The sequence below is a fragment of the Eriocheir sinensis genome, unplaced genomic scaffold, assembly GCF_024679095.1.
Source record: "Eriocheir sinensis breed Jianghai 21 unplaced genomic scaffold, ASM2467909v1 Scaffold917, whole genome shotgun sequence".
Lineage (NCBI taxonomy): Eukaryota > Metazoa > Arthropoda > Malacostraca > Decapoda > Varunidae > Eriocheir > Eriocheir sinensis.
This window is the reverse complement of record NW_026112294.1, coordinates 31,376-52,627: the sequence shown is the minus strand read 5'-3', so window position 1 is coordinate 52,627 and position 21,252 is coordinate 31,376. Positions and strand designations below refer to the sequence as shown.

At 45.9% G+C, this 21,252-nt stretch overlaps 1 protein-coding gene across 1 annotated transcript; it reads right to left on the bottom strand.

Annotated features, from left to right (window-relative positions):
* Window positions 1–15,237: 15,237 nt before the first annotated feature.
* On the bottom strand, window positions 15,238–21,126 carry LOC126994908 (uncharacterized). Its single transcript, XM_050854181.1, has 2 exons — window positions 17,527–21,126; window positions 15,238–17,279 (listed from the first exon to the last, which is right to left on the bottom strand). The coding sequence occupies exons 1-2, from the start codon at window positions 18,703–18,705 to the stop codon at window positions 17,193–17,195; spliced, it is 1,266 nt and encodes a 421-aa protein (XP_050710138.1). The 5' UTR covers window positions 18,706–21,126; the 3' UTR covers window positions 15,238–17,192.
* Window positions 21,127–21,252: the final 126 nt, after the last annotated feature.

Genomic DNA, 21,252 nt, shown 5'->3' with positions numbered 1-21,252 from the left:
GAGATGCCCTCTAACGTAGACAAGTGCCAGGTCCTTCAAGTTGGAACAAGAAATAAGAAGTTCGATTAGGAAATGGGCGGCGCTAAACTCACAAGCGTTCAGTTCGTTAGGGACCTGGGGGTCAAAATCACGTCAAACCTCAAATTCTCACATCAGTGCATCGATGCAGCAAATAAAGCGAACAGAATGTTGGGCTTCATTAAAATAAACTTTTTATTCAAGAATAGAGATGTAATACTTCCGCTCTACAATAGTTTAGTCAGACCCCACTTGGAATATGCTGTTCAGTTTTGGTCTCCCCACCATGCAAAGGACATTGCTAAATTAGAAGGTGTTCAGCGTCGGGCAACAAAAATGATCCCTTCCTTGCGCAACAAATCCTACGAAGAAAGGCTTTCCACCCTTAACATGTTCTCTCTTGAGAAACGTCGCCTCTGAGGAAAACTGATCGAATGTTTTAAAATACTTAATGGTTTCATGAATGTAGACAGAATAAAATTGTTTATGATCGATGACACTTTGCGAACGAGGAACAATGGCATAAAACTCAAATGTAGACAGACTGCACCAAATTTTTCTTCACCAACGTTGTAGTGCGAGAATGGAATAAGCTCCCACCTTCAGTGGTCTAGTGTAACACGATTGACTCCTTTAAAAACAAGCTCGACCATCACTTCCTTGAACGTAATATTAACTAGAGTAGAAATGAAACGTTTTGGAGCCATCTGATTAATATAGAATCACTTAGGTTTAAGGACAGACCACCTAGTCTGGACCATGGGGTTTGTGTGGTCTGATTTTCTATGTAAATCTCTCTCTCTCTCTCTCTCTCTCTCTCTCTCTCTCTCTCTCTCTCTCTCTCTCTCTCTCTCTCTCTCTCTCTCTCTCTCTCTCTCTCTCAAACATGATAGGAAGACAATAGCATAGATATAAGGAGACTGCCCATCCGCATGCCGTTTAATCGAAGTAAATCGAATCTCCGGGTTTATACAAGCATACACAAGAATAACAGAAATATAAGAGGCCAGACGGCAGACACATGGCAGTTTCTGAGAATGGATTATTCACTAAATTCACTTCCCATTCATAAATATATCTAACCTTTATTTAAAACTTTCACTTGTATTTTCCTCAACTACGTATCCGCTCAGTTTGTGCCACTCATTTACCACCCTATTTGTAAACCGTCTTTGCCTCTAAAACTCAGTTTCCCCACCTGTCAACTCGATACAATCTTCCAAACACCTATCCCCTATTCTTCGATATCGCTCAGCTGCCACCTTCTTCTACATTAATTAATCATCCTCTGTCTCAAAATCTTATCTGGAAATCTTATAATTTCCTCTCTTACTATACCAGCTTCCTCGATGTCAGGCGTTCTGTATAGACTCCATCAGTTCTTTCCCCCCTCTCAGATGCTGTCCATATACAGGGGCCATGTCCTCCCTCGTATGGAGTATGCTGGTCATGTGTGGGCTCCACACACACAGCCCTTTTGGACAGAGTATATATAGAGTCAAAGGCTCTTCGTCTCATCAGCTCTCCTCCTCTTACTGACAGTCTTCTATCTCTTAAATTCCACAGCAGTGTTGCCTCTCTTTCTTTCTTCTCTCGATATTTTCATGCTGACTGCTCTTCTGAACTTGCTAACTGCATTCCTCCCCCCCTCCTGCGGCCCCACTACACTCGACTTTCTCCTTTAGATCATCCCTATTCTGTCCAAATCCCTTATGCAAGAGTTGGCTAACATGTTCATTCTTTGATACCTTTAACTGGTAAATTCTGGAACAGCCTTCTTTCGTCATTTCCTCCTGCCGACGACTTGATCTCTTTCAGGAGAGTAGTATCGAGACACTCTCCACCCAAAAATGACCTTTCTTCTAGTCACTCTTCTCTGCTTTCTTTTGTAAGAGCAGTGCTTAGCGGATTTATTAGTTTTCATTCGTTTTGCCCTTGGGTTGCTTCCTTTACTGAAAAAAAAAATTCTTGTTTATTCCACTCCTGAACTGGAACTTATCCAACTTATCCCCGTTGTTGTTGAGTGAGCTAATCATGGCACTTCGCGAGAGAGAGAGAGAGAGAGAGAGAGAGAGAGAGCGTGTGTGTGTGTGTGTGTAATCTCCATAACACCAAAACATCTTTGCATACCGTAGCTCGTTAACACACGCAAGAAAACACATGAGTGAGGAGAAAAAATGTTGCCTGAGAAAGACGGACCGTGACCAGTATGAAGTAAAAAAATATATAATAAAAAGAAACACAAGCAAAATCAAAATCAAACTCAACTCAAGGTGTGTGTAAGAAACGAAAATGGGAGAAGGAAAAAACACCCAGCAACAAAAGGAATAAAATAAAAAAAAGATAGCAATTATATACTTCGTTGGGTCTTTCCCGGCTCCACCACCACCATCACCACCACCAGCCCTCCACCACCTCTCACAAGCACCTTCCACTAGCACCCCCCCAACTCCACCCCAATTCTAACCACTACCCTCAGCCGCCACCCTCCAGGATTTTCATACATTACATAAATAAACCTGTTATTATTACACACACACACACACACACACACACACACACACACACACACACACACACACACACACATTCTTATTTTCCCTCTTCTACGTCTTCATCTTTTTTTTTCTTCTTTTTCTTCTTTTTCATCTTTTTTTCCATTTCTGCATAATTTTTTTTCTTCTTCTTCTTCGTCTTCTTCTTCTTCTTTTCTTCTTCTTTTTCTTCTACTTCCTCTTCATTTTCACGTTTTCTTTTCTTATTATTATCATTATTCATTTTTACATTCTTGATTTCAGCAGAATTACAAAGGGTGATCATGAAAATATCCCTCATTATCATGACAGGAGGATGGTGGCTAAAAGAGAAAGCAATCCGTCACTCATTCAGCTAGTCTTACATCAGAGAGAGAAACTAACGTTCTCATTGAATTGCACTCGTTACCTTACTCGTAAAGGGACCGCAAGCTTGGGAGACCAGGAAAAGGAAGCGAGCAGAAAAGTTTAAATGTAAGAGGAGTGGGAGATACATGAGGAGGGAAAGTGAATCTGTCGGAATATGGAAACAAGGCGGAAGGAAAATTGATCTTTCGAAGAGGAGGATATGGAAAGAAGAAAAACTGTGTATGTGGAAGGGGAGAAAGTGGAAAGAAGACGGGAAACTGCACGCGTGGGAGAAGGGAAGAGGTGGAAAGGAGACGGGAGAGTGCATGTGTGGGAGGAGAGAGGAGAAGGAAAGGAGATGGAGAGTGCATTTGTGCATGGGAGGAGTGAGGAGGAGGAAAGGAGACGGAAGACTAAGTAGGAAAAGAGAGAAGGAGGAAAGGAGACGGAAAACTACGTAAGAGAGAATAAGAGGATAGGAAAAAGAAGACTACGTACTAGGAGAAAGAAAGAGGGTAGGAAAAAATATATATTGCGTATGAGGAGAGAGGAGGAGGAAAGGAGACGGGAGAATACATGTGTGGGGGAAGAGAAGAGGAAAGGAGACGGGAGAGTGCATGTGTGGGGGAAGAGGAAAGGAGACGGGAGAGTGCATGTGTGGGGGAAGAGAAGAGGAAAGGAGACGGGAGAGTGCATGTGTGGGGGAAGAGAAGAGGAAAGGAGACGGGAGAGTGCATGTGTGGGGGAAGAGAAGAGGAAAGGAGACGGGAGAGTGCATGTGTGGGGGAAGAGAAGAGGAAAGGAGACGGGAGAGTGCTTGTGTGGGGGAAGAGAAGAGGAAAGGAGACGGGAGAGTGCATGTGTGGGGGAAGAGAAGAGGAAAGGAGACGGAAGAGTGCTTGTGTGAGGGAAGAGAAGAGGAAAGGAGACGGGAGAGTGCTTGTGTGGGGGAAGAGAAGAGGAAAGGAGACGGGAGAGTGCTTGTGTGGGGGAAGAGAAGAGGAAAGGAGACGGGAGAGTGCTTGTGTGGGGAAGAGAAGAGGAAAGGAGACGGAAGAGTGCCTGTGTGGGGGAAGAGAAGAGGAAAGGAGACGGGAGAGTGCTTGTGTGGGGAAGAGAAGAGGAAAGGAGACGGGAGAGTGCTTGTGTGGGGAAGAGAAGAGGAAAGGAGACGGGAGAGTGCTTGTGTGGGGGAAGAGAAGAGGAAAGGAGACGGGAGAGTGCTTGTGTGGGGAAGAGAAGAGGAAAGGAGACGGGAGAGTGCATGTGTGGGGGAAGAGAAGAGGAAAGGAGACGGAAGAGTGCTTGTGTGGAGGAAGAGAAGAGGAAAGGAGACGGGAGAGTACTTGTGTGGGGGAAGAGAAGAGGAAAGGAGACGGGAGAGTGCTTGTGTGGGAATAGAGAGGAGGAGGAAAAGAAACGGAAAAGTGTATCGGAAAAGAGAAGGTAAAGTGCATGTTCAAAAGCAGAGAAGGAAAGGAGACGGAAAACTACATAGGTAGGAGGAGAGAGGAGCATAGGTGACGGGAGAGTGCATGTTTTTTTTGTTTTTTTCTTTTACGTCTTGGCCTATTGCGCCGGTAGGCTTCTTCCCGGTGGATCCTGATGGTCGGTCCAAGGCTTCTTCCCGGTGGGTCCTGATGGTCGGCCCAGCCCGTTCTGGCACAGGCGAGTGTTTATAGTGGGGTCATCTTGCATTGGCTCATGCTGCCCTCCCGGAGCTCATCTTTAATCCTAGAATCTAGAGTCCGGGTTGATAGGTGGTCTTCTGGACAGCATGTGGGCATGTGGGAGGAAAGGTGACGGGAGAGTGCATGTGTGGGAGGAAAGGTGACGGGAGAGTACATGTGTGGGAGGAAAGGTGACGGGAGAGTGCATGTGTGGGAGGAAAGGTGACGGGAGAGTGCATGTGTGGGAGGAAAGGTGACGGGAGAGAGCATGTGTGGGATGAAAGGTGAAGGGAGAGTACATGTGGGAGGAAAGGTGACGGGAGAGTACATGTGTGGGAGGAAAGGTGACGGGAGAGTGCATGTGTGGGAGGAAAGGTGACGGGAGAGTACATGTGTGGGAGGAAAGGTGACGGGAGAGTACATGTGTGGGAGGAAAGGTGACGGGAGAGTACATGTGTGGGAGGACAGGTGACGGGAGAGTGCATGTGTGGGAGGACAGGTGACGGGAGAGTGCATGTGGGAGGAAAGGTGACAGGAGAGTGCATGTGTGGGAGGAAAGGTGACGGGAGAGTGCATGTGTGGGAGGAAAGGTGACGGGAGAGTGCATGTGTGGGAGGAAAGGTGACGGGAGAGTGCATGTGTGGGAGGAAAGGTGACGGGAGAGTGCATGTGTGGGAGGAAAGGTGACGGGAGAGTACATGTGTGGGAGGAAAGGTGACGGGAGAGTACATGTGTGGGAGGAAAGGTGACGGGAGAGTCAATGTGTGGGAGAAAAGGTGGGAGAGTGTAAATGTGTGGGAGGAAAGGTGACGGGAGAGTACATGTGTGGGAGGAAAGGTGACGGGAGAGTACATGTGTGGGAGGAAAGGTGACGGGAGAGTACATGTGTGGGAGGAAAGGTGACGGGAGAGTACATGTGTGGGAGGGTAGGTGACGGGAGAGTACATGTGTGGGAGGAAAGGTGACGGGAGAGTGCATGTGTGGGAGGAAAGGTGACGGGAGAGTACATGTGTGAGAGGAAAGGTGACGGGAGAGTACATGTGTGGGAGGAAAGGTGACTGGAGAGTACATGTGTGGGAGGGTAGGTGACGGGAGAGTACATGTGTGGGAGGAAAGGTGACGGGAGAGTACATGTGTGGGAGGAAAGGTGACGGGAGAGTGCATGTGTGGGAGGAAAGGTGACGGGAGAGTACATGTGTGGGAGGATAGATGACGGGAGAGTACATGTGTGGGGAAAGGTGACAGGAGAGTACATGTGTGGGAGGATAGGTGACGGGAGAGTACATGTGTGGGAGGAAAGGTGACGGGAGAGTGCATGTGTGGGAGGAAAGGTGACGGGAGAGTACATGTGTGGGAGGAAAGGTGACGGGAGAGTACATGTGTGGGAGGAAAGGTGACGGGAGAGTACATGTGTGGGAGGAAAGGTGACGGGAGAGTACATGTGTGGGAGGAAAGGTGACGGGAGAGTACATGTGTGGGAGGGTAGGTGACGGGAGAGTACATGTGTGGGAGGAAAGGTGACGGGAGAGTGCATGTGTGGGAGGAAAGGTGACGGGAGAGTACATGTGTGAGGATAGGTGACGGGAGAGTACATGTGTGGGAGGAAAGGTGACGGGAGAGTACATGTGTGGGAGGGTAGGTGACGGGAGAGTACATGTGTGGGAGGAAAGGTGACGGGAGAGTACATGTGTGGGAGGAAAGGTGACGGGAGAGTGCATGTGTGGGAGGAAAGGTGACGGGAGAGTACATGTGTGGGAGGAAAGGTGACGGGAGAGTACATGTGTGGGAGGAAAGGTGACGGGAGAGTACATGTGTGGGAGGAAAGGTGACTGGAGAGTACATGTGTGGGAGGAAAGGTGACGGGAGAGTACATGTGTGGGAGGAAAGGTGACGGGAGAGTGCATGTGTGGGAGGAAAGGTGACGGGAGAGTACATGTGTGGGAGGATAGGTGACGGGAGAGTACATGTGTGGGAGGAAAGGTGACGGGAGAGTACATGTGTGGGAGGAAAGGTGACTGGAGAGTACATGTGTGGGAGGGTAGGTGACGGGAGAGTACATGTGTGGGAGGAAAGGTGACGGGAGAGTACATGTGTGGGAGGAAAGGTGACGGGAGAGTACATGTGTGGGAGGAAAGGTGACGGGAGAGTACATGTGTGGGAGGAAAGGTGACGGGAGAGTACATGTGTGGGAGGGTAGGTGACGGGAGAGTACATGTGTGGGAGGAAAGGTGACGGGAGAGTACATGTGTGGGAGGAAAGGTGACGGGAGAGTACATGTGTAGGAGGAAAGGTGACGGGAGAGTACATGTGTGGGAGGGTAGGTGACGGGAGAGTACATGTGTGGGAGGAAAGGACGAGAAAATGAGACGGAAGAGTGCGTATTTTAAAAGAAATAACTGAATATGTATCCAGAGAACCAGACGGGATAAAACAACGGTCATCCGCTTTTTTTAATATTATTTTAGTTGCTTTAAGGAAAATAGGGCGGCGTGGCTGTTGCTGGTCGTTGAGATGAGGCTGCGAGGGCAATGTATGTCAGTAGGAACATTGCCAAAATGGTGACTTACTTCATAGAACGCCGTAAATCAAAACAATATATGCTCTTTCGATACATTTTAGAAAACCATTAGGAAGCAGTACAAGAAGAAAAATATGAGGGGATGGTTACGATGGTTACTTTACGCCATTACTCATAAGATAAAGCATGGCGTTCTTTGGGACTGACAGGATCCGGATAAAGGTTACTTCAAGGGCGAGCAAGATCTGGCCTGCGAGCTAGATCCGGTCCGCAGGTGCATGCTCTCAGTAAAATCAGTAAGTTCCTCTCCCTTAGCACTCATATTTTGATGAATATCACAAAACATGAAGATTGACTGAAATAATATTGGAATAGAGGATACCATTGGAAGTTATTTGTACATTTTCCTATATTTGATCTGAATGTTTTTCGATAAAATTCTTGTATATAGTCATATCTGAGATTTTGTTTGTCTCCGGCTCGCAGGTTGCTCCCAAGTCTTATCTGGCTCTCGTTCTGAAAAGTTTGCCCGACTTTGAGTTTCATTTATGTTTATGGTAGGTAAGCCTCGGCTGACTATCTCTTATAAAAATTTGCATGCGAGGCATAGATCCGCAGCACCAACAAGCATATTGTGGAAGGTGAAGAAACTCTGGAGAGTAGATAACCTTGGACTTCATCCATCCAGAAGAACCTCCTGGCTATCATTATGAGCAAGGTCAAGGAATAGCGGGGCCCCCACCCGTATATATATATATATATATATATATATATATATATATATATATATATATATATATATATATATATATATATATATATATATATATATATATATATATATATATATATATATATATATATATATATATATATATATATATATATATATATATATATATATATATATATATATATATATATATATATATATATATATATATATATATATATATATATATATATATATATATATATATATATATATATATATATATAACCCAATTCTATTTTCCTCTGCAGAGAGGGGAAAATTATCTGAGGAATTTAAAAGAAATGCTAGTATGGCTGGGAAGACTCAACTGAAAAAAGAGGGTTTTAATTTGTAGACTTTTTATTCCAACAGGAAAATCCATGTTTATGAAGCGAGTCAATAAAAAATCGTGATCCGAATTGGTGGTGTATTCACCACCCCAGCCCTAGAGGCTGGTTTTGGTCGCTGTCACACATTGAATAATGGTTTATTCCTATGGTTTGCCGGGTGACAGTTTAACATCGATGTCTTTTCCAAAAAACAACACTCGCAGGAAACTCTGAAGTGACCGTGGCAGGAAATTGATTCCCTCACGTGCTGCAGACATCTTATCTCGACTTGGGTAGAATTCACTATATGCATCACTTGGTCTAATGTCAGTGACAGTCAGTCTTTATCAGGTTGGCAGCTGTTTCCACAATTCGCATTTTTTCATCATAGGAGTTGTTCTTTTTAGGGTCTTTGTAAAACACACAGAGTTTGCCGTTCAACTCAGTAATGACGAGTGAGTCACCAAAGATTTCAAGGAGCTTTGTCTTTATTTGTCTGTTGCTATACGGCTCAACTCCTGTACCATGAAGATATTCCTGCATATTGTCAGCAAGATCCCCCAATGTCAATTGCTCATCCATTTTCCTCCAGAAACTGAGCAGCTTTAATTAAGAAGGGCTTCATGTTTCAGTGAGTTCGCAGGTCTCCCATGTTTCACTTGCTTTCTCTGAGTGTTTTCCCCTCTGTATTTCATAGGGATCTGCTTTCCAGTTCTAAAATTGACATTGCATGTCTGATGATAGATGGTATCTGCTGCAGGCAGGTCATTCACAAATGCTATTCTACCAGCCACTGTTTCTGACCATCTATCTTTCCGTTCATCACATTTTTCTGCAACTGTGGCTTGAAAGTCCATGGTGCGCACTGGGAAAACGTCCTGCCCTCTTTTTTTTTTTCCATCGTACTTTGTTATCTGTCCACAAAAAGGAAATATTTCCTAAAGTCAAATTGTGGCACTTCTGATCGCAGAACACTTGTTTCAGGTTCAGTGGCAGTCACTTGGGCTCTCTTTTTATCCTGGCTTATACGCCGTGCACTTGTGTAAGCCACTCGACAAGCCTCATGAACATGTTGGCCAGCCTGGCCAGGAAAACACTGAATGCTATCTCCACGTTCCTTACTGGCTTGATGGAGTCTATCACATCCCTTCTGACCAAGAATATTAAATGGCCTCTCATCTGTGAGGGGTTCCATGCAAATCATGCAGTTTACTTCATCCATCATTGGGACTATCAGACCTGAAAAGATAAGAAAGCATGTTGTAGCAACGGAATAGGAACTTAGAATAATATGGACGGGTAATATTCAGTTATTAATACAAATCTACGAAGAAAATCCTTTTTAACACAATCACATGTCTTAATTTACATATTTGCCATATAAAGAGTGGTCTACAAACAATTTTCATAGCCCAAAAATGTTCCTTGACCTTCAAAACATAGGGTTAGAAACTTGAATGAATTGATCTGGATGACTAATAATTAAGTTACAGCTATAAATGTGTTTTGCCTTAATGGCGGAGCTAAAAATGCAATTTTGAGGTATTTTCCCATGGTATAATTCGGTGTATTTTTTTTTTCTGGTATTGGCGGTGTGTGTTTTAACAACATGCAAGTGAAACCATTTCTTTTGCAATTTTTTTAGGATTCGATGATTATTTGGCATAATTTGATTGGACTACTATTCATCCTTCCATTTCTACTCTCCCTCGACCCTTTCTTTCTTTCCCTGTACCTCTCTCTACTTCCTTTATCTTTTGTCAGTACTCTCTCTCTCTCTCTCTCTCGCTCGCTCGCTCGCTCGCGCACGCGCACACCGTTTATTATCGTATGTTGTTGAGTACTTCTAGGTTTTGCTTCTTTCTGGAGGGTGCACCGCTGATTACTAAAATCGAAAATTATATTATTTATCTTGATTTTAGTAAAACATTCGACATAGTTCCTCACCAAGAGTTCAGGTATAAATGAGGATAAATCAAACTGGGCATGCAGCTCAACATAGACAAATGCAACATCCTAAGTTGGGGAAAAATTAACCCCCAAGTAACCATACATTAATTATAGCAGTTCTTGACCCTCCTGGAACGGAAAGGAATTCGAACGGTGGGCGTGTGAGCTTTGACAAACCCAAAAATCTCTTTATTACCGTCAGAACCCGTGCAAATAGTCTTGGGTTTTATGTATATAAGCGTGAGCAACCTGAGCGCAAAAGCTATTCATAAAGTGTTTCTGGCACTAGTTAGGCCTCACCTGGATTATGCTGCTAAGTTTTGGTGCCCTTATTATAGGAAGGATAAGATTCCCTCGAGGCAGTACAGAGAAGAACGACTAAAAAATCCAAAGACTTATAAATTTGCCGCAGAGAAAAGAAAAAAATGGAAAGATGTAGACGGCCGGCGATGTGACGATTGAAAATTCTAAGGTTTAAGGAAATTAATAAAGGCAATTTAAATGAAGAATTTATATGGAAAACTGATATAAAACAAGGCTACGCAGTGACAGATATATATTGGATAAATTCAGATTCAGAAAGGAAACATACAAAAATTAGTTCACGAATAGGATGGCGGATGAGTGGAACAAATTGATTAAACTTGTGGTTGAGACAAACAGAAGTTAAAGCTGTATAAGGAGGTTAGATGTAGCTACTCATGGATTGGAAGGAAACTGATGAATAACCCAGTCTCAGAAGCTGCCATGTAGTACTAGCTAAACAAATTATTGGCCTCTTGTATTTTCTCTATCATTGTGTAACAGTCACCTTGAATAGTTATCATAGTTACTTGTCAGGGAACAAAGGCGGGATATTTGCTCCGTGACTACTGCACTGACCGTCGCGTCACCGAAAAAAATAATAATGGAGAGAGGAAAGTACGTAACTCTTAATGCTAACACTAAAGAATGGGTTTCACTCAGTTCAGAACATAGCAAATCATATAAAAAAAATAATTATTTGGTTGATATAACAGTACATCTTTATACACTTTTGAAAATATTAGCATTATTACGTGTTAATTCCATTAAATGATATACTAAAAATTTACCCTGTAAGACGTAGGGGTAACATTGTGGGTACGGGCGTGGCCTCCGAAAGACACTGGCCTGCCAGCTGGGTTGATGAAGAATAGAGTATACATATAGGCGGAATTTTCAGGTTTTTAGTTCACTGAAATGTTACACTCTTACCCAATATCAACAGATGTTCCACAATTCCTTTGATCGACAAGCCTCCCCAATACTTAGTCCATGCATGTGTTGAAAAGTGATAGGGAAAGAAAACGGGAAAAAAATCTGGACACGTCCCTTATGCATCTCGTGTGTGGGGGCTTCACACACACAGCCCGCTCAGACAGCTCTTCGTCTCCTCAACTCCCCCTCCTGTTACTGACAGTACGTTTCTACCTCTTAAATTCCGCCGCCATGTTGCCTCTCTATCTTCAATCGATATTTTCATGCTGACTGCTTTTCTGAACTTGCTAACTGCATGCCTCCCCCCTCCCCCGGCCCTGCTGCACTCGACTTTCTACTCTAGCTCATCCCTGTAAAAGTTAACCAGCATCTTCATTCTTTCATCCCTTTCACTGGTAAACTCTGGAACAATCTTCCTTCGTCCGTATATCCTCGTTCCTACGACTTGAACTCTTACAAGATGAGAGTATCAATTAATAGCCTCTTCCATTTAGCGTAACCCGTTTCTGGGTCGTGATCTGTAGAGTCCCTTGATAGATAGAGTCCCGACAACCTAAGATTTGGACGCCATTATTGGTCCTGTTTTCACCACGAGAGCGTGTGCTAGCGTTTGAAAAGCACGGCGAAAACAAGCCCAATAATGGCGTCCAAATCTTAGATAGTCGGGACTCTGTAAGGGACTCTACAGATCACGACCCAAAAACAGGTTACGCTAAATGGAAGACGCTATAAGACACCTCTCCTCACGAAATTGACCTCTCCTTTGGGCACTCCTTGAACTCTTTTCTTTTAGGGACAGTAGTTTAGTGGGCTTTTTTTCTCAATATTACTTTTTTGGGGCACTTGAGCTGCTTCCTTTACTGTAAAAAAAATAATAATAAATACTACACTCCACAGCACTCTAGCTCAGTCTCACAGTAAGACCAGCCAATGGACCGTATTGGCTATACAAGCAGCGCCACATGTGGCCACTCAACTGTACTCCAAGCTGAGTTTTCCATAGAGTTCAAGTTATAGACTAGAGTGCGACTGAAGCTGTCTCAGGGATACACGGCCATGATGCCGCCGTCGCCCCAAGCCGATGATTGCACACACTTCACTCCTACCCGATTTCAGTTTTTCTCCATGTCAAATAGAAGAGTCAGGAAATCGGGTAGGAGTAAAGTGTGTGCAGTCGTTGGCTTGGAGCGATGGCGGTACCAAGGCCTTGTATCCTGGAGGCAGCCTCAGACGCACTCTAGTACATAACTTGAGTTCTATGGAAAGTACTGCTTTGACAGTTCACTGAGTGGCTACGTGTGGCGCTGCCTGTATAGTCAATACGGTCCATTGACCAACGGTCCTTGCAGGAATCCCGTTAAATTGCAGATCCCAGAGAGCCTCGCGATGCACTGAAAGGAATGTTTTCTTGAGATCGACGTGGACTGCAAGCATCCCCTGTCGAAATTCAAGTCGGCGCTCCACCAGTGCGCGAATCACCAGCAGGATACGGTCTATTGCCGATTGGCACACTGTGCAGTGTAATACCGCGGTAATTAATGCAGTCCTGAAAAGTCACTTTTCCCTCTCCAGACAGGAACATCCAACCCCATTATCCAGTCTGGAGGGGTGGTATTAGATATAATTGCCATACCATATGGCAGTCAATTAAGACTGCATGCAACCCACGGATCACGGCCTCACCTCTAGCTTGGAGCAGCTTCGTACTGATTTTACAAATAAAAGCTGCCTTTCCACCCGTCAAGCTTACCAGTCTCTCAGAACATGTCAAGAGACGTTGAACTTTCGATAGTCGGTGGATCGGTATCCGCCATTGGCAACCCAGCAAGTGGAAGCTGCCCGCTTGGAAGGTCCGCTATGTAAAACTGCTCAACGAGCCCTATGACCATTCAAGTCTGAAACGCGGCAATCATCTGCTGTTCGGATTGCGCACACCCGAGGGAAAGGCTTGGAGCGGAGCTTCTTCGGGTTCGGTAAGCAGCCATTTGCATTGAAATAGCCCTCGACATCCTCAGGGAGACTCCTGACATAGCTCCTTGTCCTCCTCTGACCATGAGCTTAGTGTCCAAACTGCCCATAAAACAAATAATATGTAACTTTAGCAGTACGTTATTCAGGTTGCTTTACATTTGACCCTGATTTCTATGGTTGATCTCGTTTATAATTATAGAGCCTTTTGATAAACAAATGCTCAGAGGAAGTCAACTTATATTAATTGTTTACATACTACATGATTAAAGTTTGGCCATTCCTGCAGTCTTTCACAGTTGATTACAATACTACTAAACAACGGTTCCTTGGCCACACACCCATAAGATAAAGCTGACACACTTAACAAACAATTCCAATCTGTTTTTACACAAGAACATGCAAACTTGCCAGACATACCAACATCACCACACCCAACAATTCCTCCCCTCTATTTAAACACCCAAGGAATTGAGAAACTATTATCTGAGGGCGACACTGACGAAGCGACTGGACCAGATAATATACCCTGCAGGATATTAAAAGCTAATGCTTGCATTCTTGCACCTATCTTGCAGGTTATATTCTCACTGACATTACAAACCGGAGAACTCCCTCGGGACTGACTTTTGGCAAATGTGACACCAATTTTTAAATCTGGAGACAGAACTCTCCCCGCTAATTTAGACCTATTTCGCTAACCTCAGTTCCCTGAAATTTTTTGGAATATATAATTCATAGACATATAATGGACCACTTTGATAGGCAAAACATACTGCACTGACACTCAGCACGGCTTTCGGCCCAAAGCCCCAAACGTTCGTGCGAGACTCAATTACTTATGACCACACACTATATTTTGCAGTCCCTTAACAACCCCAATATTAGACTAGTTGATTCCATAATACTTGACTTTGCCAAAGCTTTCGACAAAGTTCCCCACCAAAGACTTAGCTAAATTAGAATTATGGCATACGAGGACAACTTTTTAACTGGATTACCACGTTTTTGACTACCCGCAAGCAGAGTTGTTCTTGATGGTAGTCAATCCTCATTTGTTCCTGTAACTTCTGGGGTACTTCAAGGCACCATCTTGAGCCCCCTTCTTTTCCTTTCTAACATTAATGATCTCCCACTATCACTTACCTCTGCTACTAGACTTTTTGCATATGACAGCTTAGTTTATGGACCCATTTTAGATAGGAATGACTGTCTTCGACTATAGGAGGATTTAGCTGCACTTGAAGACTGGTAAGCCAAGTGGCAGATGACGTTTAGACCAGAAAAATCCCATCACATTCGTTTCACTTGTACCAACAAACCTATTCCCTTCATTTACAAACTCCATGACACAAACCCAAAGACTGTCTCTTCACACAAATACCTGGGCATACACATCTCAGCAGACATGCGATGGAACACACATGTGAGCAGCATCAGGGCCAAAGCTCACAGAGCCCTGGGGTTCCTGTGTAGGACCTTAGCAGGTGTAACAGAAGCATCAAAATTCTTGCATACAAAACACTCGTTCGGCCACACATAGAATATTGTGACACCGTCTGGGACCCACACACTAACAATAACATAAATAAATTAGAGGCCATACAAAACAAAGCTGCAAAATGGGCCAGACATGATTACAGACACACTACATCAGTCACTTTGCTTAAACAAGACATAAAACTAGACCCATTAGCAACACGAAGACAAATACACAGACAACAAATGCTATATAAAATCACAAACAATTTAGTAGACATAAACAAAGACACTTATTTACACCCGACAACTACACGATCCACTAGAGGCAGCCACAACCTTAAATACCACACTTACCAGACTAACACCATGTCAAGGTCCCAGAGTTGGGTGCTGTAATCGGAAGGGGGATAACGAACAACATAAATGGTTAGACACCAATTTACTTTAAATAAAGTAAAGAAACCCACAACAAGCCTCACAAACACTGAAGTCTCCAACACGAAGGCTTCAGCATGCTGGACTCAGCAATGATCCTTTGCACGGCTTCTTCCTCTTCTCACGTCCCGTCCTTGGAGTGGCAGTGATGAGGCAGCACAGCTTCATCCTTGAAGTGGTGTAGACGTGGTAGACGAGGGAGGTGCAGGGGCATCAGGGTCACTGCAGTAACGGGAGTCCAATGTGTGGAGAGGGGAGAGGGGAGAGGTGAGGCACCCAGAACCAGCCCACGGTTCTGAGGAAACCTGAATGAGAGAAGAGCTGGAGCCAGAGCAGAATCAAGTGTTCAGAGCGAGGCCCAGCTGCTGTCTGCAGATGAAGGTGCTGGCCGCCCACCAAGTCGCCTCCCACAGCGGGTTGAGAAGCCTCGGTGGTTCGGTCGACTGAGGCGTCGAACGGCATCAGGCGAACGAGCGGCGGAAGTGTAGCAGGTCATTCGCTGCGCTTCTGTCGTTGTTCGTGGCGTCGAACGGCTTCAGACGAACGAGCAGTAGGAGTCCCCTGGTCATTCGTCGCCCATATGGTAGTTGCCCTCACACAGGCCCCCATACAAGAATCTACTCCAGGTAGATTCAACAAACTACTACCAAGTGGAAAAGAAAAAGAACATAAGCCAATAAACTAAAACGGGGGAAATGGGCGAGGAGACACAGGAGGAGTGACTTATGCAGGAAGTTATTAGAGAAATTAAGGGCAAAGTTGGAGAAGTTGGAGTAAGACTGTTCGATGAGGGAAGGAAGTGGGTACTGAATTCGATACTGTTTGCTGATGACACGGTGCTCATTGCAGAAAATGAAAGTGAACAACAAAATTTGGTCAGTGTTTTTGATAGTGTCTGTAAAAGGAGAAAGCTGAAAGTAAATGTCAACAAAAGTAAAATGATGGTTTGTGAGCAAAGTAGAAGTGAGGTTGTAGATTTTGTATGCCCATATAGAGTGGGAATTAAATGTGAAAAAGAATGCAAAATAATTTCGAATGGTGAAGAAATGGAGGAGGTCAATGAGTTTAAGTACCTTGGATCAGTTATGTGTAAGCATAGTGGTACGGAGGGAGAGATAAGAGAAAGGGCATTGCAAGGAGGAAGGGTGGTAGGGTCTTTGGGACGAATCATGAATGGCAGAAGTGTGAGCATGGAGGTAAAGAGGGATTTGAGAAATACAATAATAGCACCAACCCTCACATATGCAAGTGAAACGTGGGCCTGGAATGAAAGTCGGAGGTCTGAGTGCAGGCAGTGGAAATAAGGTATTTGAGGAGTGCTTGTGGTGTGAGTAGAATGAATGGAATGAGTAATGAAAGTGTTTACGAGCGTTTTGGAATGTGTCACGGGGGTGAAGGGAAGAAGTGTGGAGTGGTGGAAGAAGTGAAGCGACAGACTTTAAAGTGGTTTGGCCACATGGAGCGAATGGAGGAGTAAGATGACCAGAAAGGTGTATGTGAGTGAGATAGAAGGAGGGAATGCTAGAGGACGACCTCCAGTGAAATGGAGGGATTGGGTGCAAGAGTACGTTAGGGAGAGGGGGGAAAGATCTTTGAAAAACTTTGAGCAGGCAAGGAGGGAATGTCTGGATAGAGAAAGATGGAAGCTCTTCTGCCGTGGCCATCCCCTGGTGGGAGCTCCTAGGTGCAGGCGTCGATGAAATGATGATGATGATGATGTCTACTCAATAAATCTGGCCCCACATTATCCTTCCCTGCCATATGGACGACCCGGTACCTGTAGGCCGGTAGACCCCAGGCCCATCTCAACACCCGGATGATGTCCTGCTGACCTGCTGAATCATTGACGTACAGTGCTAGACGGGGTGGAGAGTACATCCCGGTAGTCCATAAGTGGTTCATCGATGGGAAGTTCAGTGGAGCTGCCGTCAGGTGATGGCTCCTCCACTACGGGAACGGGGCTGAGAAGAGGTCCTTCCATAGCTGGTGGAGACAAGGGTCCAACGAGGTCGATGGCGACTTGGGGAAGTGGTTCTGTAACGACAGGTAAGGGTTGGAGGGAGACAGGACGTACACGACCTCTCCCCGACATCTGTTGGCACTTATCACAGGAACGACAGTAAGCACGGATGTCTGCTCCTATACCTGGCCAGAAGAAATGTTCAAAGATCTTTATCTCCATCTTACGATGAGAGAAATGTCTGGCCAAGGGACTCTCATGGGCCGCAGAGAGGATGATCTGGCAGGAAACACTTGGCACAATTAGGCAATGTTGGCCTACCTTGTTGGAAAGCTGGGAGGTGAGGCACTTCTTGTAGAGTAGCCTGTGGAGGTACAGGTACTTGAAGGATGACTCGTTCCTGGCTCTGTCGACTTGTCCAGAAGCTGCTTTCTGACGTATCGCTGCTAAGGAGGCACATGAGGCTTGAAGCTGGGCGAAGTCTTGAGGGGTTACTGAAGGAGGTAGAGGTTCCGGAAGGACAAGCGGATGAAGCCTCTTCAACCTACCAGCACAGGTGGTAGCTGCGTGTACCCGGATGGCTGCAGGGGACGTCAGAACACAAGGAGTAGAAATCCCTCGCTGCAACTTTGAAGATGAGGATGAACTGGAAGAATTAGATGGAGATTGAGAAGAGTCAGGGTCATGGGGATTCCTTACCCCAGGGACATTTCCGATGAGGGCCCCAACAAACTTGATAGGAGCTCGTACCACCTCAGTGCAACCGGTGAAGTAGGGACAGCTAAAGTGGCACCTCACCATGGGAAACTTGTCCACCCATCCTAGGTAGTCAGCAAGTGAGGCCTTTGGACAACTCTCAACATCTACATCAGGTAGTAAGTCTTCAGAGACAATTACACAGGAACAGCCAGTATCCCTGATGATGTTGGAATTCCAAGATCCATTAACAGTGCCCCAAATGGAAAACTTTGGGACACTTTTGTCCCTTAGGCAAAAGCCTACCTGATATGATGGTTTAGCAGGTTCGACATCTTTGAAGGCGCGGGTATTCTTTGGGCAGCGTGGACATACATGGCCTTCCTCCCCGCATTGGTGACACTTCACGGTTGCTGTGCTAGGCTGGGCAGAGGTCTTGGTGGTGGTTCCTTGAGAGGGCTCTGAAGATTTTGTGGGCGAAGCAGCCTTAGAGGGGTCTCGGGAACTAGGAGAGGAAGCCTTAGGGTAGGCGTTGCAGGCAGACGACCAATTGTCTGCAAGTCTCACTGCGTCGGGAAGATCTTTTGGCCGGCGCTCCTTGATGAAGATCCTCAAGTCTGGGGTAAGATTAGTTAGAAACTGGTCCAGGAGCATAAACTCCCGGAGCGCTTCAAAAGTGCAGAGGACGTCATAGGCCTCCAACCACGCCTGGAACAACTGGGTCAGGTGGATGAAGAACTGCTGGTAGCTCTTCCCAACTCTAATCCGGGCGTGATGGAAGTCTTGACGGTAGTTGTCCGCCATCTTACTGAACCCAGTGAGGAGAGCTTTCTTCAAGAGAGCATAATCTTCGGTTATGTCAGCTGACAGAGAAGTATACAGTTCAGTGGCCTTACCCGTGAGGAGACAACCCAACCTTGCGGCGTAGCTGTCCTTGTCGATCCGCAGAAGTTCAGCCACCCTTTCAAAGCGGACGAGGTAGTTGTTGATGTCCTCTCCCTCTTGGTAGGTGGGCAATTTCGGTCCTCGCACGTTCTCGCAGGAAGGAGAAGCCGTTTTCCCCTGGGCGACGACACGGGCGAGTTATATCTCTTTTTCCTCTTGAATCTTGGCGAGTTGGAACTCCCTCTCGGCAGCCCGCTCTTCTTTCTCCCTCTCGGCAGCCCGCTCTACTTTCTCCTTCTCGGCAGCCCGCTCTACTTTCTCCCTCTTGGCAGCCTGCTCTTCTTTCTCCCTCTTGGCAGCCTGCTCTTCTTTCTCCCTCTTGGCAGCCTGCTCTTCTTTCTCCCTCTTGGCAGCCTGCTCTTCTTTCTCCCTCTTGGCAGCCTGCTCTTCTTTCTCCCTCTCAGCCAGGAGGTGCTTCTCTTCTTTCTCCCTCTTGGACAGGAGGTGCTTCTCTTCTTTCTCCCTCGAGGTGCTTCTCTTCTTTCTCCCTCTCAGTCAGGAGGCACTTCTCTTCTTTCTCCCTCTCAGCCAGGAGGTGCTTCCCTTCTTTCTCCCTCTCGGCCAGGAGGCGCTTCTCTTCTCGCTCGGCCAGGAGTCGCTTCTCCTCTCTCTCGGTCGTGCACTTGGCCCTCTCGATGACTTGCTGCTGGACAGCGTAGCGGCTGAGTTCCTGACCCTCCAGCTCCAAGGCTACAGCCTGAGCTCTAAATGCCTGGAAACTGGACATGATTAAGATGGACAGCAAAGCAAAAAATAAACAAAACAGACAATGACACCAATAAAGAACAATAAAGAAAAATAACAATTAGTACCAGACAAAGAAAATCCAACAGATAAAACAGGACCAAGATAAAATAGACACGAACCCAAACAAATGTGAAGAACCCAAAACACAATATGGAAAACAACGAAAAAAGATTAGCCAAACCCTGCAAAAAGGTATAAGAGGTGCAGTAACACCCAATACTCAAAAAGTGATTGGGTAACAAGGCAGCACAAGGACTGAAAAAGTGCTATGGCAGCACCAACAAATCCCACCATGGGCATACAACAGCCACAGAAGAACAGTGAAGGATTAACACTTACTTCTGGGCCACAGACAGCAAGTGGCATGCAAAGGCGACTTAACAAGCCAACCCTTCCGATTAGCAGTTGACCCAATCCTGGTGAGGCCACCGCATGTCAAGATTCCAGAGTTGGGTGCTGTAATCAGAAGGGGGATAACAAACAACATAAATGGTTAGACACCAATTTACTTTAAATAAATTAAAGAAACCCACATCAAGCCTCACAACCCAAATGAACACCACTGAGTACCAGGATTCGAACCCGGGCCTGCTGACTAGAAGTCAGGGCAGCATACTGACCAGACCACTGATGGGTATGCTGCCCTGACTTCTAGTCAGAAGGCCCGGGTTTGAATCCTGCCACTCAGTGGTGTTCATTTGGGATGTTTTTTACTGTGTTAATACAGTTTCTCTAAAGCCTCACAAACACTGAAGTCTCCAACACGAAGGCTTCAGCACGCCGGACTCAGCAATGATCCTTTGCACGGCTTCTTCCTCTTCTTGCATTCCGTCCTTGGAGTGGCAGTGACGAGGCAGCACAGCTTCATCCTTGAAGTGGTGTAGACGTGGTAGACGAGGGAGGCGCAGGAGGAGAAGGGGCGTCATGGTCACGGCAGTAACGGGAGTCCAATGTGTGGAGAGGAGAGAGGTGAGGCACCCAGAACCAGCCCACGGTTCTGAGGAAACCCGAGTGAGAGCAGAGCTGGAGCCGAAGCAGAATTAAGTGTTCGGAGCGAGGCCCAGCTGCTGTCTGCAGATGAAAGTGCTGGTCGCCCACCAAGTCGCCTCCCACAGCGGGTTGAGAAGCCTCAGTGGTTCGGTCGACTGAGGCGTTGGACAGCGTCAGGTGAACGAGCAGTGTAAGTGTAGCAGGTCGTTTGCTGCACCTCTGTAGTTGACCTCTGCAGTTGTTCGCGGCGTTGAACAGCTTCAGGTGAACGAGCAGTAGGAGTCCCCCAGTTGTTCGTTGCCCAGATGATAGTTGCCCTTACACACTACTATGCTAGTATATTCGAATATTCATTCTTTCCCCGCAGCATCCAAGAGTGGAATCATCTCCCATCTCATGTAGATAATAGTCCAACTCTTGACACATTTAGGAATAGGATCATCAATCATTACCTCCCTAATCCTGGCCCTTTACCATATCCCAATACCTTTCCTCATCCTAACCCTTATCCTAATCCTGTCCTGGCCCCTTGAATCCCCCGCGCAATCCCCGCATATCATACCACCCGAGAGTGGCCCTCTGCGGGTCCCCTAGAAATGAGTATCTAGGCCGTGGCCAGTGCCATAGCACTGCGCTGCATTGCTTTTAATTCATGCAGGAAGAAGTACC

Excerpts from the sequence above, each read along its gene's own strand:
- LOC126994908 (XM_050854181.1), bottom strand. The coding sequence starts at position 18,705 with ATGGCGGACAACTACCGTCAAGACTTCCATCACGCCCGGATTAGAGTT. Across the intron at positions 17,280-17,526 it reads CCTCCCAGCTTTCCAACAAG|AACCACTTCCCCAAGTCGCC; the intron begins GTAGGCCAACAT and ends CTGTCGTTACAG.